The 25,074-nt window shown below is 44.6% G+C and overlaps 1 protein-coding gene across 1 annotated transcript; it reads right to left on the reverse strand.

The window, feature by feature from the left end:
• Nucleotides 1–15,722: 15,722 nt before the first annotated feature.
• On the reverse strand, nt 15,723–22,634 carry LOC148888046 (short transient receptor potential channel 4-like). Its single transcript, XM_089013447.1, is given in 11 exon segments — nt 15,723–16,111; nt 16,114–16,392; nt 16,465–16,554; nt 16,638–16,679; nt 17,343–17,537; nt 17,614–17,809; nt 17,896–18,209; nt 18,542–18,681; nt 18,763–19,099; nt 20,740–21,258; nt 21,647–22,634. Coding segments are annotated over 11 exon segments (2,649 nt in total). The 5' UTR covers nt 22,025–22,634; the 3' UTR covers nt 15,723–15,952.
• Nucleotides 22,635–25,074: the final 2,440 nt, after the last annotated feature.

The raw sequence follows: 25,074 nt of genomic DNA on the forward strand, positions 1-25,074 counted from the left end.
ATGGAGCCATGGCTCATTCCTCACAGAAGAAAAATATCACAAAAGTGAAGCAACCGCGACATGTCGTGATATTACGTCTGTGTAAGCTCTCAGTCGTACAGGAGTGGTCCATCGATGAGAAGGTTTCTTCAGCCGTCATCTGTACAAATTTGAAGGTTTCGGACGTTTCGCCTCCTATCCAAGAGGCTTCGTCAGCGAACTAAAGTCTGACTGGTCGTATCGGCCCTATTTATATATCCCTAATGTCCAGCCATGGCGGCGCCGTACACAGCTATGATAGGTCCCTACTCTCAGGTTGGGGGGAGCAGACTCTGTTGGGACTCAACAAATTCTCAAAAAAAGACTTTATCAACATCGCAGGGATAATACAAGTGGGCCTCAATTGGCAGTACATTTGCACCTAAAAGCTAGCAACCACTCATTTAACGACAATGAGGTTAAAATCTTAGCGAAAGAACATAGATGGTTTGAAAGGGGGGGTACAAGAAGCGATTCTTATAAAACAACAAAATCCTTCATTAAGCCGGTCTGGTGGGGTGAGGTTCAATTTGAAACCTTCTCATCGATGTCATGATATTGCCTCAATCAATTGTCCACAAAATTTAAATTGTTTGCTTGAACTGTTGTGAAAAGACATATATTTTCTATTCTGTCGTTCACTATGTTTCGCTGATGTAAAGGGGACAAAATTGGATCTACTGGACTGGGTTATGTTCAATTGCGATCATGTTGTTCACACAAATTATTCTTGACCCTGCACAGGCTTACATGCAGGAAACACACGGAACCAGGGACGTGCGGTGAGGTTCATGGCTGGTGAGGTACTGACGTCATCATAGTCAGATTTACAAACATATGAACTCCACAGAGTAGCTTATTCACCATTTGATTGGCAAGTTAACGTGTTTTGTTTAAAATGTCATGTCAGCATTCTTTATATACCGTATACAAATTATAGCATCGAAAAAATAATTAAAGAACCATTATTATCGTGTCACCTTTACTTATAAATGAAGTCCAAGTCTCTGTCTCAATGGAGATCACTGCCAGTGAAGAAAGTCGTCCTTGATCAGTCCTGTTCTGACTGTACGTTTTCAGTCTTTTGTGCTGAGAATGACCGCTCCACTGATGCTGTAGTAGTGGAACAGTGAGCACGAGCTGGAGCAATTTTGTCGCTTCAGGAAGAGTTTTAAATGAGATCCTTCTTGGCCAAAAAGCTGAGAAGCTGTCGAGGAGATTTACATTCGTCCCTCACCGTTTGTGAGCTACACAGTCCGGTGTTGGTCTTCCTTTTATTATGATCCCCTGCTTCGATTGAAAGTCCAGTTTAGAAAATTCTTTCAATTTAGATATGTAATCCACCATTCTGAAAATAAGTCCAAGCAACATGAAAAAATGGCTGAATGGTTGCACTTAACTTGCTAACTGTTTACTGTAGCTTGCTGTCACTAATTCTATTATTCTGCAGCCAAGGAGTCGCAAGAAGAATCACTAATCACCAGAGCCCCCTGTCATGAGGCAGGAGAACTGTGCCTCACATATGCACACAGTTTTGATTAAAATAAAATACAATAAACACTGTAGTACAGTGTTTATAATGTACAGTGACTGTACATTATATACACCAGCAAAAGTGTAGAAATTTAGTTCATATACTAAAAGCTTTTGAACACTTTAATAGCAATATGCAGAGGGATAGCAATGCAGTCTCACTGCAGAGCAAGCCAGCACAGTTAACACAGTGATTGCGCAGTCCATGGTGAGGCTCAACCGGCTGCTGCCTAACCGCTCGTCTCCACTTAGTATTTGAACGGTAAATGTGCAAATTCAGCGATTTTGAAAAAAAAAAAAAAACGGTGAAGTTAAATGGAAAAGAACGTTAAAGTAAATATCACTAAATAAATATAATTGTTTAATTTATTTTGACATTTGATATTTCCATGATGACAGGTGAGGCAGAGCAACTTGGTCATTAGCTATTTGCTTCTGGGCTCCATCCCAAGCCCTTCAATGTTTGCATTCACCGATACATTAAAGCAAAATGGGCAAACTACGACCCGCCGAACTCGCCCAAATTATAGTAAAAACAGTGTCTGAAACTCATGACAAAAAATTAGTGGACAACAGGGAAGTTAACTGAAAAGTTGCCTGCCCCATTCTTTCACAACTTGAAGCACAATGAGACAACCAATCACATTAAAATAAAATTGCCACAATGTATAAAGTTTTTTTTTAAATCAAGAATGTACCTACTACAAATGCTACCTTGCTTAATTTACGGTAAAAGTGCATGGCTGTAGATTTTGTTGCAATAGTCGATTGTCATTGCGGTTCACAATGAAAGGTTTGCATTGCTTCCTATGAGACAGGAAGCCCCTTTCATAAGTCTCACGTACACTTTACAGTCACGGTTTAATGTAAATTTACGTTTTGTAGCGTCACATATGTTGTTAGCTTCTTTTGAATCTTTCTTCTGGGCTGAGGTTCTGTGCATCTATTTTGGAAAATGACATGAGACTGCACGACTTTATAATGCTTGCGAAAGTCCGGAAGAAAGAAGCAGGCTTCTGATTGGCTGCCGTGCCGGGTATGCAAATTTCAACTGCAGGTAGCCTATGTCTGTGTGCTCGGCGACGGTACACGTGTACTGTTTGCGCGCGAAGGCGAGGGCGTCAGTGGAGAGTTTGTTGAGCGCGGTCAGGACAAACCATCTATGATTTGGCGGAATTTAACACAAGTAGGTATTATTGAGCTTGAATATTTCGTTGTGTAATAATATGTTTTGAATGTTGAAAGTGATTCCATTTTTCAATAAATGTTGATTTCTTTAACTTTGCCCCTTCAATGAAAACTTATTAAAAACATACGCAATCTTGATAAATCACAGTGCATATGTTATTTTAATCTATTTTAATTTCCTCCTCCAAGTATCTGCGAAATAGTATGTAAACGCCATATTCCTTGAGACCATTTTTTTTGTTTCCCACTGACATCAGAAAAACGTTTTGTAGCATCTAAAGTACCCAAATCAGGCAGGCTGATATTTTTAGTTAAATGGAAAAACACCAATAAAAATGACTTCAAAATGAATCCGGAAAAGGCCAGTTTCATAAGGTCCCACCCCCTTGTTCGTGACGTCACACCAAGACGTCGTGCCTTGCTCGAGAATCAAAACAATGGCTTCAGATTCGGAGAAGATGTTTTCTTGTTACTCATCCAGTTATGAATATGATTCAAATAGTTCTGAAGACGAAAGCATAAATGTTTGCAATTGATTAAAGGAGTCCTCCCATATCAATTCGAGCCGTCAATGACAGCAATGTAGCACCCAGAAAATGCAGAAGATTGCGCCCAAGCTCCGTGAGAAATGGGCTGATTTGTCAGCTGGGAATTTGTGTCAGCGAATATCAAATAGTTGTCTTGGTGCAACACACAACGATTCACCATGGCGTTATGTATGTGTTTTCCTTCTAATTTCGCCATCAACGTGGATCAACACGAAGTTTTCAGACCAAACAAAGTACCCAAAATGCATTGTGTGTCGCTTTCTCGGTCAGGGGCGGTCCAAACGTGACGTCACATGGGGGTCGTCATCAACACAAAAACAAGACTTCATGAATATTCAGCGCAAGTCTTAAAAAGTAAACTATAGCTATATGCTGTGGAATCTTTGTAAAATACGCTCAGTCAAAGTCATTTGAAGTGATTTTATAAATTATGGACATAACTTGTCCGGAGGCGTCGGTTGTCCTTTAATGCTTTAGGTTTAGTATTTCCGGCCCAAACACTCCCTCCAAATGCTCCTGGCCCGGCCCCTCTGTCAAATTTTAGAACCCAATGCGGCCCGCGAGTCAAAAAGTTTGCCCACCACTGCATTAAAGTGACACGGTCTTTATCTCACTCCTTACCTGCTTCTGACATTTCATCTTAATCGAAACAACTGGATGACATGAACTTGATCACGTCTGACCACGTTTGAAGCTCCCACATAAAAGGACTCAAGCGTTGCTGCACTCAAGCGTGCAGCAACAACAACGGCGATAATTGGATGCAACGTACCGGTAACGCTTCCGCATCGATAATATTTTTTTAAGTTGCGCATTGTCTGCCTCTGTCACATCACGACTTGGTTCCGATACATCTTTGCCTGTGAGCTCACGTGAAAGCACAGTGTCAGAAAAGTAAAAAAAAAAAACATTTTGATCATGCCTTTGGAGTTTGGTTCGTTTGTATTTCTTGCATCAGTCTTTGAAAATGCACTCGGTGTGTGTGGCTTTTGCGTGGCTGTCAGAAGATGCACAATTTTCCACGAATTGTTGAGTACTGAGTGATTATGTTCCCCCACATCACCATCCCCCATTTACAGAAAAAATCATCTTGATCAAATGAATGAAATAATCCTGCATTCAGTCTGCCAGGTCATTAGGCCAGCGCTGAGTCTTGACACATTCACAAAATATAAAAGATCAGCAGATGTGCAGCAGGAAATTAATCAGTTTTACCCATGCACCGATTTTTACGCTAGTGAGGTTAAAGGACAACCGACGTCACTTTTTTGTTTTTTAACTGACACCAGAAAAACGTTTTGTAGCATCTAAAATACCCAAAACATGCAGTATGATATTTTTAGTCAAATTCAAAACACCAATAAAAATGACTTAAAGTGTCCAAAATCTGCAAAAAATTGAGCTGCGAATTGGGCATTTTCAGAAAGTCCCGCCCCCCTTACGTGATGTCACCCCAAGACGTCTTGCACTGCTTGTGAATCAAAACAATGGCTTCAGATTCGGAGAATATGCTTTCTTGTTACACATCCAGTTATGAATATGATTCAAATAGTCCTGATGAGCAAAGCATACATGTTTGCAATCGATTAAAGAATTTATTTGGGCCATTTTGAGGCAAACGGGCGGGTGGGAATGTCTCACCCAAGAAGAGGCAGAAAAATGGCGACCAGCTCTTTCCATTGCCTTCCTCTGCTGGCGGCTTTTGGGTGTAAGACATGGTTTAAAAAAAACAGTACAGCAAAATACATTGACGTGATGGAAAGACGCTACAATGCGTCTTTTTTACGGTGAGGATGTAGCATATGTCACACTGCTACAGAATGTTGCGACAGGTCGAAAAGCAGCGGTGACGTCACGACCGCAGGTAGACTAAGATGGTGGCACAATAAACACGTTGACAAAGCAACTCTCCTCTCTCATTCCTCCGGACACAAAATTGACGACGAAGATGGACTTCTCCACAGCTCCCCTCCCCTCGTTTCTCGCGCTTCCCGGTGAGCCACCAGTCCTGTGGTCCCGCTGGTATGACTCGTTCACGACATATCTGACGGCGACCGGACTAAACGAGGCAAGCGAAGCACGCCGAACGGCTATGCTAATACACAGTTTAGGTAGTGAGGGGCAGCGCATTTTTCGCTCTCTTGGACCCGCGCAGACATACGGGGATTGTGTCACTTTATTGGCCCGACATTTCGCCCCACCTCAGGGCGTGATTGTCTGGCGGATTGCCTTCCATCAACGACGGCAACGAACAGGCGAGTCGGTACACCACTACGTTGCCGACTTGCGGTGTTTAGCGGGCCTCTGTAAATACGGCCGCTTGGAGGAGGAAATGATTAGGGATCAACTCGCCGAGCACACGATTAATCCCAAACTACGGGAGAAACTGTTATTGTCCCCTGACGACCTCCCACTATCGAAGGCTGTGGAAATGGAGTTTCAATTGGAGAATGCAGCACAATTAACGGCTCGGTTCGTGAACCCACCCACACCTTCACACTCTCCCGCGTTGGCACAGATTGTTGCTCCAACCCCTCCACTCCCAGACGCCACCTTCACCTACGACTCCTCCGCTACATACGACGGTGCCGAGATAAATGTGGCCAGACGTCAAGGGGCCGATGCACGCACGCCTTGTGCCAACTGTGGGTCAGCCTCGCATCCCACACGAGCGCCCACTTGCAGAGCCACCGGACAACGATGACAACGCTGCGGGAAGATGAATCATTTCGCAAGGATGTGCCGCTCTGCTCCCACCTTCACCTACGACCGTACCGAGATAAATGTCGTCAGACATCAACGGGCCAACACACGCAGACCTTGTGCCAACTGTGGGTCTGCCTGGCACCCCACACGCGCGCCAACTTGCAAAGCCATTGGACAGAGATGCCAGCACTGCGGAAGGAGGAACCACTTCGCCAGGATGTGCCGCTCTGCTCCCACGTCAACATACCCGCCACGCCGCTCACCAAACCAGCCGAGGCGAACCACCATCCACTGCGTGGGCTCGCACGCCAAGCCATTCAAGTGGTGCACAGTGGAACTGGATGGAGTGAGCTTACCACTCCTGCTCGACACTGCAGCCTCCAGGTCACTGTTGAACGTGTCCACAGTTCGACGGCTATTTCCTCATCTCCAGATCGAGGCCAACGATGAGGACTTGTTTGGCTATGGCCAAACTAAGATTGGTATGGTGGGCACTGCCACCTTCACAGTGCGCTATGGCTCGAGGACTTTCCCCCCCTTCACCTTCCAAATATCCCGTCATGACGCCAACCTCTTGGGCTTGGACTTGTTTTGTGCACTCGGCTTTTCTATCTCTGACAATGCGGGTGCCACAATTCACCCCCAGGCCAACGGGGGTGGAGAAAGCTCCAACCAAGCAGACGGCCTGCCCTACTCTTCCTCAGCCAGCAGAGGGCCCAACGAGAAGCGCCGGACGAAGCAACCCACACTGACTGTGTCGGACTGGGTCCGCATTCGCCGGCCGAGCTGCTCTTACAATTTGGACTCATTCTGGACAGCACCAGTCCAGATTACCGCCCAACTCGGACCGACCACCTTCTGTCTGGCTGACGGGTCGCGTTGGCATGCCAGCCGCCTAAGGAGAGTGGCGGCACCGACCCCCTCGAACGACTTCTCAGGCAAAGACTACTGACGTCCTGTCACACATCAGAGAACACCGATGTGACGCCTCGAAGAGCGTGGTGAACCAGCCGTGCCCGTGGGGCCAGAGCCTCGGCCAGCTCGCGTTCGCCTTTGCCCTTTGGTAATTTGGACAATTATCACATATTTTGAATGTTCAGACCCTAGCTAGTGCTTAGCCTATCGCGTGGCAGAATAACCCACACGGCTTAGCAGGGAAACCGGCAGTCTACCCGGTTTCCCTTGTTACAGAGTGTTTTAGGTTCCCTCGGGGAGGGGGGGTAAATGTAGCATATGTCACACTGCTACAGAATGTTGCGACAGGTCGAAAAGCAGCGGTGACGTCACGACCGCAGGTAGACTAAGATGGTGGCACAATAAACACGTTGACAAAGCAACTCTCCTCTCTCATTCCTCCGGACACAACAGAGGAGGTGGTCCTTTTCTGACGTCACGTACGGACTCGTTACCAACTCAAAAACAAGACTTCCTGAATGTTCAGCGCGAGTCTTAAAACGTAAAATATAGCTATATGCGGTGGAATCTTATTAAAATACGCCCAATAGAAGTGATTTGAAGCCATTTTACAAATTAAGGACACAATTTGTCTGGAGACGTCGGTTGTCCTTAAGTGACAGTCATAGCAATGTAATTTTTATCCACTAGATGGCAGAAGCTGCTACTTTACCCGTTGCCTTTCATACAACAGCTTTGTCGGCCCACATTCGCTATTAATAAGTACCAGGGATGCATCTGGGAATTAAAAAGGGGACCCCCCTTGTGTCTGAAAAAACGGGACAAATTCTAAAATTGATGGGGCCCGGTTCAACTCGATTGAAGAAGTATCCAAAACGGATTGAAATAAACTAAAATACATTCATTGGAGCATGAGATTTCTAAATTGCAAATGAAAAACCACTATTTGAGTAAAATAATTATTTCTAATATATCAAAACAAACAATTTTAATTCAAGTCAAATAATTTATTCAGACATTAAATAAACAAACATGTTAAATGTTCTTTAGTGTTACGATACTCGAGGCAAGGACGCCGGGCTCGAGTGGCGAGGGAAGGAGGGAAAGCTTGGATCCGAAATGCAACGGCGAGACAGAGATCAGGGTAAAGTATTTTACTGAGACACGCATGCAAAACAACAAAATCATAAATTGGGGAATGTGCGTCAAGGCAATGGAACAAATAGAGAACCTGACAGCAAGGTAGTAGTGGGGGTGACTTCCGAAAATACTCCGACTGTTGAGATCTTCAGCGCTTTCGCGATGCATTTGGGAGAATAAAGAGTCGAGAAGGTCCTCTTGTTTAGATCATACAAGTAGGATATTTATTTGCCGAAGCACAGACAGCAACCGCTGCGTTCACCGTCGTACGAGAAGTCAAACACACAAACTGGCTTTTATCGCTCTCAAGTCATGTGATGTCGCGTCGTGGCTAGGTTGCCAGATCAGTTCAGTATTGGATTGGATTGGATATGCCTTTATTAGTCTCACAGTGGAGAAATTTACATTTCACAGCAGCAAAGTATTACAGCATTACATAAAATGAGGATACAATGTAACTTTCTCAACACCCCCACTTATTCTCAGTTTGCTGTAATGTAAACCAAGATAAACAGAACAATGTGAACTCTGTCTTACACATGTGAACTCTGTCTTACACATTTCACATTTAAATACAATTGTTTTTGCGTATTGGTAGTCATCAATAATGAAATCACCGTCCCATATGATTTTGATTACCTTGTCACTTCTTGACTCTTTGGCATACATACAATAATCACCTGGGTTTTGCTTATACTCATTATCGGTTAAATAATCATGTAAGACCTTGTTCCCGTTTCGGCCAGATTGCTTGAAACCGTAAACTGATTTTTCTAGTTTGTAAACTAGACCATCATTCTTTTCTCCATTTTCCAGAGCTGCTTTTTGAAGCACCACTCTTATAATACCTGTTTGATTGACTGTTGGTGAAAATGTCTCTCCATAGTCTATGTTTTCCACCTGGCTCTTGCCCTTTGCTGCAAATCGTGCTTTATATTTGTCTTTGACATCTACGTCACGTTTGATAGCATATACCCATTTACCCCCCACTGTTTTCTTGCCCGCTGGTAGGGTTGTTGCAGTAAATGTGTTGTCATTTAATGACTGAATTTCCTCATCCATGGCTTTTGCCCATTCTTGAGAATTATTTGATCTCATTGCCTCTGCATATGTTTGCGGAACACCACACACGGCTCGGTAACAGTAGTCTACTGTGGTGTGTGCCCCATCGTTATCGCTGTACTCAATCACAAAATCATCAAAGTGACTAGGTTTCTTTCTTTCCCTAGTAGGATACCTTCTATTTTCAGGTTCATCATTTGTGTCACTTTGTCGTGTGAGGTTATGTTCATTTGGCTCTGTGACTGCACTTTCGCGTGCATCCCTGTCTTGTACACATGACTCTTGGGCTCTTTTATTAGGCTCCTGAAAGACCTCACTAGTCTTAGGCTGTAATCTCATGCCATAATATGTGTTTTCATCTGTTTCATTTATCTGTGTCTCTTTCTCAATATGCAAATAGTACAACTTTCCATACACATGTATATCATATTTTGTCCCACCTTTCGTAATCAGTGAATTTTTACCTTCTTTAAATATCACTGTTGCCCCGTTGGTGGTTGCCTTCTTTACAGACAAAATGTCTTGGGGGTATGAAGGAATGTATAAAGCGTCTCTCAGCGTTGCTTTATGTCTTTGTCCTTTGATGTCAATCAAAGAGACCTCAGCATCTCCCCTTTTATGTGCGACTCCGCTGCATTGTGTGCCGTACGCCAGCTCCACGCGGTGTCTTTCCGGTTTGAACGTGCTGTCGAAATTCTTGAACATGTTCACATCAGTGATGATATGCGAAGTGGCTCCTGTGTCCACCATCAATCCTCGCTCTCTGATGTCGTGACCCAACTGCTCCCTGGATCTGGCCTCGCCGTCCTTCATCTTGAGCACGATGTCGGTGTCGCCGTCTTCTGACGCTTTACTGGCGTCATCTCGTCTGTCCTTGTCCTTATGCCTGCACGTTGCGTCTTTATGTGTCTTGCTTTTCTGTCGACATTCTCTTGCTTTGTGGCCTTCGATCCCACACTTGAAACACACTATGCTTGTGTCACCACTGTGCTGGTCACGGGTGTTGGTTTTGGTGGTTTGTCGTCCACTCCGACCCTGTGTCTTCATCACACTGTCCCCTGACTCAGTGTTCAATTTCTCAGTGGCTTCAAAACTCCGTAGCTTCGTCTTGAAATCTGCAAACTTGATTTCATCACTTGAATGCGCTACATGGATTGTAAATGGCTTGAAACTTGCTGGTAGTCCTTTTAATACCATGGCAACAAGTAGTCCATCTCCCAAAGTTTCACCTGCATTTCGGAGTGCTGTGATGGCGGTTTCGGCTTTGATGATATAGTCTGTAACACTTTCATCGTTCCTCTTTTGAAGCGACGTGAGCGTGGTGTACAGATTTATTATCCGCGGTTTTCCTTTCCCGGCATAATATTCTCTCAATATCTTCAAAGATTTTCTTCCATCATCAGGTGCATCTCTCATTATTAGTGAGAGGCTCTTGTCATCAAGCATATTTATCAATTCGGCATACGCATCGGCATTTTTCTCTGCATCCGTAGCCATATCGGAACTCGTCGCCGGCTCGCTTAGCACGGTCTTCTTTAGTCCCAATAAATGAAAATGTCCGAGCATTTTTGTTTCCCATATCTCGTACTTATCTTCATCTCCGTCGAATGCCAGTCGAAGGTGCCTGCTTGCCCTTCCTTGATCCATCTTGACCGCTGTTTAGCCGGTTAGCGATAGCCTCGTTTGCTCACCGCTCTTTCAAGTCTGGATACACTTCTGGCTTCACTTTATCTCCCAAACGTCTCCTGGGCCCATAACCTGTTGAGATCTTCAGCGCTTTCGCGATGCATTTGGGAGAATAAAGAGTCGAGAAGGTCCTCTTGTTTAGATCATACAAGTAGGATATTTATTTGCCGAAGCACAGACAGCAACCGCTGCGTTCACCGTCGTACGAGAAGTCAAACACACAAACTGGCTTTTATCGCTCTCAAGTCATGTGATGTCGCGTCGTGGCTAGGTTGCCAGATCAGTTCAGTATTACAGCATTACATAAAATGAGGATACAATGTAACTTTCTCAACACCGACAATGACTGAGAGAAGCGATCGGCAGATATAGTCAGAAGGCACAATGAGTAAATGACAATCAGATGTGGAACCCTAGGTGAGAGAAGGAGGGAGGTGACGGGAGGGGCGGGGGGGCGCCCAGGACGGCGACGAGATGTGACATTTAGTTACTACACAGTCAATCCTGTACTATTTTGATATTTTACGGTATTACAGAGGAGACAAAGAGAACAGACAGCATAATATTTCTCACTAGTGTCTACTTAAACAAATTTATTAGCTTTGAAGATTTCCAATGTGCTGCAACAGCTCTGACATCATTCCCATTAAAATCAAATCATGAACCGCAGTTTGCTGCAACTATTTGTCGCCAGACTTATTCGATTGTTTCTTAAAAAATGAGAATATGTTTGTTTGCTGCCTTTTTTTGTTTGTTTTACTCCTGTTCTGACGCTCTATATTGAAAAAAATCCGCCATGTTTGATGTAATGAATATTTGATTACAGTATCTCTTTCTGCAGTTTCTGGCGATCACGGAAAAGCCTGAGATATCCTCTACCAGGACTTTAAAATGCACCGAAACAAATACAGGATGATTATGGCTAGATATCAGTAAGGCAAGATGCCAGACGATGAAAGTTAAAACATCTGAAGGAAAACGAACCGTTTTCAATTGCTGTTTAACTAAATCTGTTTCTTTAGCTATTTTAACAGACATATTTTATATGTGGTGCAGATCAAGTAGCAATATCCGCTAATTGTCACAGACTTGCGTCGGTGCTGCCGCAGTGGAGTGACAAAGTGCTCCAGTGGCTGTCAATATGCGTAAATGGCGCAAGGGTGTGACCCAGATGCATCTCTGAGTACACTTGAGAGTAAATTGAGATAAGCTCTTGATTAATCGAGCACATGGATCATTTTTATGGGTGGTGTCATGTGACATCGAGGTTTTAAGCTCTCGGTTATGTTTGATAGACATACCATATTATTAACTCATTCACTGCCAGACCATGTGAAAAAATGTGTTACTCTAATTGCAGGGTGCACAGAACATTGGGTTTTAGGACTATATAAACATTCAATGTAGCGTTAAAAACTCAGACTATCTTCTTTCATCAGAAACAAAGAGTTAATTCCCAAGTTATATGGTTCTGGAGTCATCCGAGCTTGAAACGGGGGCAGTTGTACAAAACACAACACAAAGCATTGATTTATACAGCACTTTAACAGCAGCTGAAGCTTTAACAAAGCGTGAACATGGACAAATGGCAAATTCTGCCCCCTCATGGAAGGGAAAAACATTGCTAGAGGTCTGACCAGCACTTTATCGGCACCCCCTGCAAGAAAAACCAAAACCCGAACAAATTTAGGAATGGCACCCCACGTCACACTTTTCAATTACCGAATACATTTGGGAATGGCAGCAAATGAGTTAAGGAGGTCCTCTAATAATCATAATCATATTCATAATCATAATAATGCTCCACTTTATTTCGAAGCACCTTTCAGAACTTTCAAGGAGACTTTATATAAGAAATAAACTGTTTACACGTACGATTTTGTGTCCTTGTAAACTGGATGAGCGCCAACGTTGTGCTGGGAAAGAAAAGCAGATCAACTGGCCCAATAATGGAAGAAAAAAACTTATTGGAATTTTGACTGCATGTCAAAGTTTTTTCCTGTATCCAAAGATCAATTCTGTGTTTTGTGTTGCAATTTGCTGATCGAATCGATTTTAACGATGGCGTTAGGTTGGTGAACACCCACATAAGGAAATTAGCAAATTCAGCATTATTTGGGCAGCGGGATCTGCAAACTCTCCAGGATTTACAATTTTATTTAATTGTGCAGACATTAGAAAAAGGGGTGGTAAGATGTTACAAAAATGTGTCACAATGATATAGCTGCATGGCGTACCGCACCATATATACACCTACCCGGCTTCCGTCTCCTCAGAGCCGAACGCGACTCGGAGCAATCGGGGAAATCCAAAGGTGGTGGAATATGCTTCTACATCAACGAAGAATGGTGCACCGATGTCACGATGCTCGACGCACACTGCAGCCCTGGCTTGGAATCGCTGTCTCTCAACTGCAAGCCATTCTACTCGCCACGTGAGTTCGCTTCCTTTATTCTCGTCGCCGTGTACATTGCGCCACAAGGTAATGCTAACGCCTGTATACAAACGCTAGCGGACCATGTAAACCAACTCGAACTAAAATATCCAGAGTCACCCCTGATCATTTTGGGCGATTTTAATCAAACGCGTCTAAACCGTGAACTTCCCAAATATAAGCAGCATATTGACTGTCTCACCAGAGAAGGAAACATTATAGATCACTGTTACACAGCACTCAAAGGCGCATACCGGTCTGATGAAGCAAAGTTAGCGCTACAAGAATGCTTAGACTGCACTGATTGGAGCGTCTTCAACGGGCACATTGGATGAATACACAGGCACTGTAACATTATACATCAGTTTCTTTGAGGACATGTGTGTACCAACAAAGTCCTTCCGCTCATTCAACAACAACAAGCCATGGTTCACTCCCAAACTCAGGCAGCTTAGGAAAGAGAAAGAGTCCGCATTTAAAAGCGGTGATCGAGCAGTTTCAAACTCGCCCGAAACAGGCTGACGAAGGAAATTAACATCGCAAAGAAAAGTTATGCGGAGAGGCTTAACAAACAGAGGCTTAACAAACAGTTCTCCGCTAACGACTCTGCATCGGTGTGGAATGGCCTGAAAGCAATAACAAATTATCGTTTACCATCACCCCAAGCAGTGTACAACAATGGTCTGGCGGATGACCTTAATACATTCTTTTGCAGATTTGAAAAGGGAACCCCCCATTTCCCTCATATGCCCACCATTACTACCATATCTCCGCCCTCTGCCCTACAGATCCACGAACTTGACGTGAGACGGCTCTTCAAGCAGCAGAAGATCAAGAAAGCTGCGGGACCTGACAGAGTGTCCCCCTCCTGCCTGAAAGTCTGCGCTGACCAGCTGGCTCCAGTCTTCACACGAATCTTCAACAGATCCCTGGAGCAGTGTGAAGTCCCATCCTGGTTCAAACAGTCTACTATCGTCCCAGTTCCAAAGAAACCAGCACCCTCGGGATTGAACAACTACAGACCTGTTGCTCTGACGTCTGTGGTCATGAAGTCCTTTGAACGCCTCGTGCTGAACCACCTAAAGAACATCACCGGACCTCTGCTAGATCCTCTTCAGTTTGCCTACCGGGCAAACAGGTCTGTGGAGGCGGCAGTCAACATCGGACTGCACCACATCCTCGAGCACCTCGACAACACAGGAACCTACGCAAGGATCCTGTTTGTGGACTACAGCTCTGTGTTCAATACCATCATTCCAGAACTCCTCATCCCCAAACTTCTCCAGCTTGGAGTGTCCCCTACGATCTGCCAGTGGGTCCTCAGCTTCCTGACAGGACAGACACAACAGGTCAGACTGGGGAAAATATCATCCTCAACACGAACCACGAGCACTGGAGCCCCGCAGGGATGTGTCCTCTCTCCATTGCTCTTCTCTCTCTACATGAACGACTGCACCTCAACGCACCCAGCTGTCAAATTCATAAAGTTCGCAGACGACACCACGGTCATTGGTCTCATCAAAGACGGCGACGAGTCTGCGTACCGACAACAAGTGGAGCAGCTGGAGCTCTGGTGCAGCCGTCACAACCTGCAGCTGAACACGCTCAAGACAGTACAGATGATCGTGGACTTCAGGAAACATCCATCACCACAGCTACCACTCACACTATCCAACTGCCTGGTGTCAACCGTTGAGACCTTCAAGTTCCTGGGAATCACAGTCTCCCAGGACATGAAGTGGGAGGTCAACACCAACTCTATCCTAAAAAAGGCCCAACAGAGAATGTACTTCCTGAAGCTGCTAAAGAAGCATGGCCTGCCACAGGAGGTGCTGCAACATTTCTACACGGCTGTCATCGAATCCATCCTGTGTTCTTCCATCACCGTTTGGTTCGGGGCCGCCACAAAAATCGACAAAATCCGACTTCAACGGACAGTTAGGACGGCGGAAAAAATCATTGGCACCGCCCTACCCACTCTCGAGGACTTGCACACTGCAAGAATCCAAACTAGGGCGCGGAAAATCCTACTGGACCCTCCGCACCCTGCCCACCACCTTTTCCAGCTACTCCCCTCAGGCAGGCGCGACCGATCCATGCGCACCAGTTCCAGTGTGTTCGACCGGAAACAAATTCCTTGTGTGTTCTACATACTTGGCAATAAAGATGATTCTGATTCTGATTCCATTCGTACAAATTTAATGTGTTGAGGTTTCCTGAAACCACTTCTTTTCTGAAAAATATGAGTCATTTACTGTACCCATAACACGAGCCTTTAATTATATACCAATGTATTTTTATGGTTTCTGAATCTAATCAAAAACAAGCAAAGATAAATAAATAAATACATACTGTATATTCATACACACACACACACACACACACACACACACACACACACACACACACACACACACACACACACACACACACACACACAGACAGACACCCACGCACACACGCACATACATACATACATACATACATACATACATACATACATACATACATACATACATACATACATACATACATACATACATACATACATAGACAAATGTTTAGAAAAAAAGCACTTTACAGTTCTTTTCATGGGGCTATCGGCAATATAATCTGATTATGACACATTCTCGTGGAAGACACAAACACATGGTCCGGAAAGTGCCTTCTTTTAATAAATTATCAGAAAGCACCGGGGAAGAAAAATTACTAAGCAAATATATTATTTTGTATGAACGTGTACGGCGCTGTGGTCATTCATATCCAGCGATTTGCACTTTGCATGAGCGTCCTTCTCCTCCTCCTCTTGTACGACTTGCACAATCACCCTCTGACTTTTGGGCTGACGGTTTCGTCCTCCGCCGCTTTCCGAACACTTGAATTGATTCCCATGCGGTGCTGAGTGAGCTGCCCGGGCGGGCCCTGCTTGGGGGCGTCACCAAGGTGGCTTTTGCCATCGCTCGGAATATTGCTGGTGTTTTGGGTATTCAGCTCAAACACGTCCAGCCTCTCCTCTGTGAAAAATTTCGGGGAATACTTGAAGGAGTTTCCCGGGTAGGCGAACGGGGAGCTCACTACTTTGCTGCTGCCACGTCCTTGGGATCTGCCCTTCATCATTCCCAGCACCTCGTAGCGGAAGCTGGAGATGTCCTGCTTGAGTTCCTGTCGATGACGTCAATAAAACATGGAACGGGAGCAAATGGCCCCGGCGGACAGGTCTTCGGTTTTTGCTACCTTGAAGTTTTCCTCAGTCAAGCCTTCCTCCGTCTTGGCATCTCTGATCATTGCAGCGACGTAGCGCTTGACAAGGTTTCTCAAAACCTCCTGAAAAATGCACACAAATGTTGCCGATGACACGGTAAGATAGCTACTTGTCAATCATTTTTGATCCTGCATATGCGCCTTACCTGATATTCGTGGTTGAGTCTGACATTGTCTGCCGCACGCCTCTGTTATGACAGACGTAAATGTTCTGTCAATCACATGCTTTTGCATATTGACAGTAGATACGGTGGTACTTCTCAATTTATATTTGTGGAATATATGGATCACATCTGCCCCCATATTTTGGAAAAATACATGAAATAAATAGCTCTGTATTGTATAATGTAAAACACCATAGAAGAGAAGTGCAATTAAATCAAAAGACCCTCCAGGATGCTGGAGCCTTGGTTGGCGGGTTTTAGGTGGTGCTCTCCTCTGTGATCATTGTGGATGTTTTCATCTGTGTGTATGACTGTTTGTCCCAATCAGTGAGCGGTTAATTGCTCATGAGACCTTTTATTTGTGACTTTACTTGAATGGGGGCACATCTGAAGGTCACGAGTATCTGACATTTTTGCTCATAACAAGCAGAAATATTTACTGTTGTGCTTGTGTTGGTTCGCGATGGCCTGATTCCACTTTACATAAGAATGAGGCTTATACAACACCACAATTTCAGAAATGTGTTCCAGGATGTTGCACATGGTTTCACAATGGTCAACTGATATTCAAAATAATTATGCTGAAAGTATTTGACGGTACTGTTTATTTTTCTTGTCCATCGGTGTCCGTTACTGCCATCCCCTCAGTCCAAACTGATCCAAAAATGATCTCATGAAATGACTTACCCCCAAACTTTCAAATGTTTCAAGTCGTTTTAAGCTTGGCCTCCGTAACACACGGGCTTGTATCCATCCTGTCAAGTAATAAAATGACTTGGGAGTCGGTATGATGTTGAACGGAGATGGCAGAGTTCCTCCCTCTTCAAAGTAGCTCATCCATAATTTAGTTCTGGCAAATTTCCACTCAATGTCGGCGTGATCCTTAAAAGAAAACACTGGGCGTTTGTAAAAGAACACGAGACAAACGAGAGCGGTTAAACGAGATGAGGCCACTCACAGCAATATGTTGGTACGAGTTGTTCATCATGGCAATGAGCATATTCAACAGCACAACCAGGGAGATGATATTGTAGGTGCCAAACATGGTGGTTCCTACAAACTCTGTAAATTCGTGGTCTGGCTTCACTCGTGTCACGTAGAGGGAAATGAGGCCAAACACAGACCAGAATAACGACTGTAGCGTTTCAAATAACCTAAAAAACAAGGGCACCATATATGAGGTTCTTTGCGCCGCTAAACAAAGCCATTTGTCGTCGGCAATAGTTTGCGCGGAACGTACGTCGAGAAGGCGTTGTTTTGCTGCATGCAGCGGATGCCCTTGCATTTGCTACCCACGTCGGTTCCATAGTAATAGTAGAGCTGGTTGAGACCGTTGGCAAAGGCCAGCAGCACCAGGCAGTAGATAAAGAGGAACTTAAGGATGTCGAGCAGCATGCGGCCCAGCGAGATCTGAAGGGGGCCCAGGTGGGAATTGGCGGTGAAAAGGCAGATGAGGCGCAGGGAACTGAAGATGTTGGCGATGGCAAACAACGCCTCGGCGATCAGTGTTGGGTGCCACATTTCCCAGTTGCATCGGGGTTTCTTTCCGCTGTACTGCAAAATAAATATGCAATGGATTGTCAATATGCAGCCTATCTCCCCTGTATTGTTCCCTTCCTCGTTTCGTTCAACTCAAGTCCTTCTCATCCCTCCCCTGCCCACTAATTTTAGATGTGCCTCAGAGCTCTTTCCCGGGGCCCGACCGAAGACCAGGTCAACAGATTTGAGACCCCCCTTCTTGATTTTCACCACAACACTGTTGACAACATTTCAACTTTTATAAAGTTTTTCTACTTCCAAGTATTGTGCTGTGGCAGTTCAAGAAACTGCTGTCCAATCATTGACACAAGACCATGCAGTAACGTATGTACTTGTCTGTACAGTACCTTTGCGTAGGCAACAATCTTGAGGGAAATTGTTGCTAGATACAATGCATTCATGATAAAGTCCATGATGTTCCACCAGTCATCCATGTAATCTTGGAACCCGCTATCCCACATCTGCTTGATCTCTGTCCAGATGAAACCTTGAAGACACAAGCAAATGGCGGGATCATGAGGGTAGCAACAGCTGGAGGGCCAATTAAAGGGAAACTGATATTCCCTACCGATTACCCAGGGGAGGATCATCCATTCCACAATGGTCGGGGCCGGGCCCTGAAAGTCACGCTGTGGGGCTTCAATGTGCTGCGATGCCAAGAAGAGCAGGAACAGGAATGTCAGGTAAGAAGCGGCGTGACAGATAAACTTGATGAAGGGCTTGCGGATGAATAAGCCATAATGGCTTTTCGGAGACACCAAGTAAAGGATGGACAAGACGGGGAAGAGCAGCCCAATGAAGATACACGTGATGAGTTTCACCGCCCAGTGACGCCTTCTCCAGCCTGGGATCTCATCATACCACCGGGAGGCCAGCAGTTGCTGACAGTTGGGCTGAGCGACAAACTGTGTGAACAGAGAAAGAGATAATAAGCAACCTGTCAGAAAACTGCTGCCGGATTAGTTGAAAGTGGCAAATTACTTTCTTGGCGAGAATGCTGAAACTGATTTACTATCCCTACACACTCAAAAACATTCCACAAATGATGACAAGTTGTCAAATGGGGTTCTTATCGTCTGCTCTCCAAGATGTGATCAGAACATTTGCAAGATGTTTTTTTTCGGATGATGGAAGTTCATTTCATCTTAACCTTGTTACAGCCAAATGTCTTCCTTCCATAAGGGGCAGGTTGATGAGGTCATCTTTCCATGCAGAATCCCGGCAAAACTTCCCATCTTTCCCGTGGATGAGTCAAATTGTGTTTCATGGCTACGGGCAGGCAGGCCGCGATGTATGGCATCGAGAGAAGTAGTCGTTTGTCTACCTTAGATGACATTTGCTGAGACAAAATGGTAGCCGGAAGAGATTTTGTGGACAGCGGCTAAGTGCTTGTATTGTTCCGCCGCTTTTCTGTAACCACCTTGGAAGCATCCAATCCAAAAAGCCACAACAGCAACCTGTAAAAAGCTTGCGTTGTTCGCGGCAGTGTCGGCGCAATAACATGGGTGATGATGTGAGGAAGGTGCAGAACATACTCAGAACATTTTTTGCCTGGCATGCTCCTGATGGTCGCCGTTATGTCAAGAGGGAAATATGTCCAAGATAGCTACATTTTGCTCAATTGCGGCAGATATTTTATTTTCTTTTTGTATTCTTGAGTACAATCTAGCTTACAATTAACATATATAGCCTGCGGAAGTGGTACAAATTTGTGCACAACTTTTTATGACACCATAATCACTCACACAATCTTTGATGAGCAAAATATGGTGCTCATGATTGAAATATTTCAAGGAAATGGGCATCATGTTATCATGATCACCGTCTAATCCAATCGGCATGTGACTGAGGATACCAACGGTAATGCATTACATTAAGAAGCCGCCTTGCAATTACGGCCTGCCCAAAGGTCCGTGGGGACGCCTCCAACCATTTAGAGCCATTTGTGTCTCATCTTGACGCGATTCTTGTCAGGACGACTATGTTTACCATTTCGATATTGTATTTTTAATGACATGTCTCTGTTTTTTTATTATTATTTTGGAGAAGCAATAAATAACACACAGCGAATTATTTTCGTTCATAATCTGTCTTCAGAAATACCCCCCCAAAAATGTATGTCAATGAATTCATAAAAAAAGTGTTGTCATTAAATATGGTTGGGAACATTTTGTTCAGACAGCAAACTAATCGCAGGAAACTCCGGGCTACATGTATTTTTTATTTCAAGGGTGTTCTTTTTTGCCTAGCAGTCCAAAGGCAATGCATTATATTTGTGTGGAATGTTGATTTATTTATTTATTTATTTATTGAATTTCTGTAAACAAGCATAGTTACAAATCAACGTTTGGGTCATTGTGGAGGTGATCACAACACACTTGATCATCATTCCCCTTAAATTAAGTACAGTAGAGCTGCATGTTCTATGTGGTGGAAGCATGACAGACCCGCTGGAGACTGTGCAGTTGATTGGCATTCATGAAGTGCGCTTACTGAAAAAAGCGACCACCTCTCAGGACCACCATAAATTGAAAAGGCGGTGTACCTCTTTCTGGCAGTATTTAATCGCCAACTTCACCCGGGCCAGATCGTTGCCGTTGTCATCCAACAATGGGTTGACGTCGTCGCGATAGTTGAGGATGATTTCCAGCTCTTTGGAGCTCCGGGTTTGATCCAAGAGGTCTTTGGCAAACCTTTTGCACGTATGCGAGAGTTCCTCATATTCTGACTTGAACTCGTTCTCCACCTGGCTGAGCTCTTTCAGCTCCCAGCTGAGCTGGAAGGCGGTGAGGAACGGGTCCTCGCTGGACAGGGCGATGAGCGACGGACTGGCCAGCGCCTTGTAGATGTTGAGGCGGGAGTGCGAGTGGCGCAGGCCGTCAATGTTCAAACTGGACATGCACTCCAGGCAGTCGCACAGCACAGCATGAGGCTGAGGTATGGAGACGCCTCGCTGCACCAGAAGTTTGATGATCTCATAGTTGTTGGTGTGGGCTGCCAGGATTATCGGAGTAATGTCCGGAGTGAAGTCCGAACACTGTTTGTCCAGCATAATGGGCGGGAGCTTTACAGAAGAGACAAGTAATTCAATTACCAGAAAGAATGTCGCTTGTGGAGAACGACAGTGTGGAAAGAGCGGGTGTTTTGCCTTCTTGCGTAACTTTGATTACAAATTATTCGAATTCTGTCTCACTAGCTCTCTCATATTGATCCATCGGTTTGTCAGTCTGTTGGTTGGTCCCTTGGTTGGTCTGTTGTAGGTCTGTTGCCTATGGTATGGTCTTGGTTGGTCGGTAGTCAATCTATCTGTCTGTCCGTGGGTGAAAATACTCGGTGTCAGTTTGTCAGTTGCAAAAGTCGGAAATTGGGTCAAGATGGCACCGCAATAGTAGTTAAGACAGAAGGCGGGAGGAACAGTCGTGTTAAAGATAGGTTCTTCTGGATGATCATACCTGGTTCTCCCCACTGGGCTTTTTTTGGTTGAGCAGGAGCTCCACGGCGCCAACCACCTCCTTGCGGATGGCGTGCAGCAGGGCGTCACCCACATGCACGTTATAGCCGAGCAGCAGCTCCACTATCTCCAGGTTCTCGTTCTCGATGGCGATGAGAAGCGCCGTCCGCCCCAGCGAGTCCACGCAGTCGATATTGATGCGGAAGTAGATCTCAGCCTCGTCCAGGGCCTCCTTCACCGTGGCGTAGTCGCCTTTCTCCACTGCCCCCAGGTAGGCCCGCTCAAGGGCCGAGAGCTCTGACTCGGCGCGCACAATGTGCAGGGGGATGCGGTCACTGAACGAAGAGCTGTCCGTCTTCTTGTAGTATTGCTGGGACATTGTTTACACGGCTCGCCCCTGACGGTATTTGCTTTGGTTTCACTCTGTAGAAGTTGTTTTCAACTGTTTTTTTGTACAAGAAGGCTCTTCCAGCAGCAACTTGATTATGCTGCAGCGAGTCTACAAAAAAACATCCCAACATTGGATCTGGATTTTTCAAAATATATTTTGTACAGTTAATATTTTTTTGCATCAACCACAGATTTCCAGCGTGTGTCACATCATCGCCGAGTAGTAGGCAACGGGACACCATTTAGTTTGAAATGGTTAATTTGAGCAAAGAACCAAATCAGAAAGTATCTGAGCCTAGTCTTTGTTGAAACTGATTGCATGTCATCCTCTGTGTGAATATCGGTGGGATTTTGTACAGTTCACAATTTACAAATCCAATTTTTTAATTTTTTTTGTATCCATCCCTCTGTTTTTGTTCTTTTGTTGTCATTTTAATGAGCTACCTTTGGTGTCTTTGCTCTCTTTGGAGGATTCTGTCAACTCTGATGTAAAAAAATATGGAATTACATCATAGCACTGAGTTTTTGTGTGCATGCCCCCCTCCCCTTTCTCTCTATTGAATAGAAACAGGCCTTACCTTTTTCCACAGTGCAAAGTAGCCCATCAATGGACAGCCGAAAAATGTCAAAGCAAATGGAGTAAACAAATGACACGTTTGTATCGTGTCTGTTCATGAGTAAGGAAGAAATCGCTCTTCTCCCCAACTCAATGACATGTCAGGCAGTCAGACTCCCATCTCCCTTTCTCCCTCCTCTGTGGACACATCCTGTCAAGTCGCCACCTCCCTCTTCATCTTAATGGTTTCATATATAGCCCCCCCCCCCCCCCCAAACCCCACATCCCCACACGGATTTGCACTCTTCAGTCAACGTTCGTGTGGTCTTGGCCAAGTGATTGTTTGCAGACTCTCTCTGATGGGCACTCACATCATTTGCACTTTCTACTGTCACTCACGAAAAACACATTCATGGGATACTTTTGTGTTTTTGGTATTGAAGGAGAAAAGGATCGTTATCTTCACATAGTTTGATTAGACTCAACAAAATAATGGAACTGACCTTTATGAAGTGTTTTAAAGTGGTCTATAAATACAGTTGAGTTGTTTTGAGTTTCCAGAATGTTTGGAAACACCTTCACATGTCAGAAAATCCACATGGTAGGCTGAACTGCATTGGATTTTGTTGGGTCTCCATTCGTTAGCTTCTAAAAAGTGTCACCGATTCACTGGCTTGGTAAAATTTTCAATGCTGTGTGGATCAGATATGCATTGATGTGCTTACAATTTAACCCAGTGTATCAAGTGTAATATAGGAAGTTCTGCCTTCACAAGTGAAAATGTACTTATTGTCCTTGCAGGCATTTACCCCCCCCCCCCCTGCTCGATGCTCATGCACTCTCACCTGCTCTTAATGGTAGTAAAAGTCGGAGTGACCGTCATGTACAGCAGGAGCAGACACATCTGCATTGATGGCGTAGTGCCTGTCTACTAGACCAGAGGTCCCAAACTCCCTGGCCGCGGACCGGTACCAGTCCGTGGGTCATTTGGTACCGGGCCGCGCCAAAAGAATAATTTACATAAAATGAAAATGAAAAGTGACCAGATTACATCCGTCTATGACTTACTCTTGACGGATGTCTAAACGCTTGTCAAGGTCACGTGATACATACCGCTAAAATTAGCCCACCGTAAGCTAGCAAAATGAGTAAAAAAAACTTCTTTCCCTTTCGGCTTTTCCCTTCAGGGGTCGCCACAGTGAATCAATGTCCTCCATCTAACCCGGTTTTGTACATCCTCTTCTTTCACACCAGCTACCTTCATGTTCTCTTTGACAACATCCATAAACCTCCTCTTCGGTCTTCCTCTCGGTCTCCTGCCTGGCAGTTCAAGGCTCAGCATCCTTCTCCCGATATAGTCACTCTCTCTCCTCTAGACATGTCCAAACCATCTCAGTCTGGCCTCTCTGACTTTCTCTCCAAAGCCTCTAATATGAGTTGTCCCTCTAATGTACTCATTCCTGATCCAAAATGAGTAAAAAAAACAAACGCCTTATTTTGTTGTATTTATCAGCCGGTCCGTGAAAATATTGTCTGACATTAAACCGGTCCGTGGCGCAAAAAAGGTTGGGGACCACTGTACTAGACGACAGACAACAACTCACTCGACATGACTTGTGCTTTTTAAAAATGTTTATTCCCTTATGGCACGGGTTGCGAACCTTTTTGACTAAGAGAGCCATAAAAGTAAAATATTTAGAAATGTTTTTCAGTGTGAGCCACACACACACACACACACACACACACACACACACACACACACACACACACACACACACACACACACACACACACACACACGCACACAGACACACGCACACACACACGCACACACATGATTTCAACAAACTGTCAGAATATATTATTTAAAATAACTTTGTGACAACAATCACCATTAATATAAATAGTTTTCCATTTCTCATGATTGTTAAAAAAAATCCAGCCAAACGAATGAAAATCAACTTGCCAGGTACATAGGCAAAGATACTGCTAGCTAGCATGCACACTGCTCATTCGCTTGCACGCTTGCTTTCTGCTGTCTCTCACATAAGTGTATTGATGCTAACCTTAGCATGTGACTTGTCAAAGTGCCACTGATATTCAACTGTTTCATTCATGGTATTGTTTCATTGCAAATTAGAATCACAGCAGAACTTTTTCTCTCCACAGAGGCGAATCCTTCCATCCATTCAACCTGAAGTGTTCGATACTCTGATTTTTTTTTACTTGTGGGGCTTATTTAAAGGGGGGCGTTTACCTGTTTCAACATCAATGGCTATAGGTCAGTATCATCCAATCAAAATTGCGCTTTCCGCCAACTGCCGCCCAAACAGGAAATGAACAGCGAAAAAGCGAGAATATAGATTTAGTTTTATCGGCGAGCCAGATGCAATCATCAAAAGAGCCATATATGGCTTGCGAGCCATAGATTCCCGACACCTGCCTTATGGGGATGTCCCAGAAATACACATCTCAGGGGATTG

This window comes from Hippocampus bargibanti, linkage group LG14 (genome assembly GCF_051943395.1).
Source record: "Hippocampus bargibanti isolate YZ-2025 linkage group LG14, ASM5194339v1, whole genome shotgun sequence".
NCBI classification, from domain to species: Eukaryota; Metazoa; Chordata; class Actinopteri; order Syngnathiformes; family Syngnathidae; genus Hippocampus; species Hippocampus bargibanti.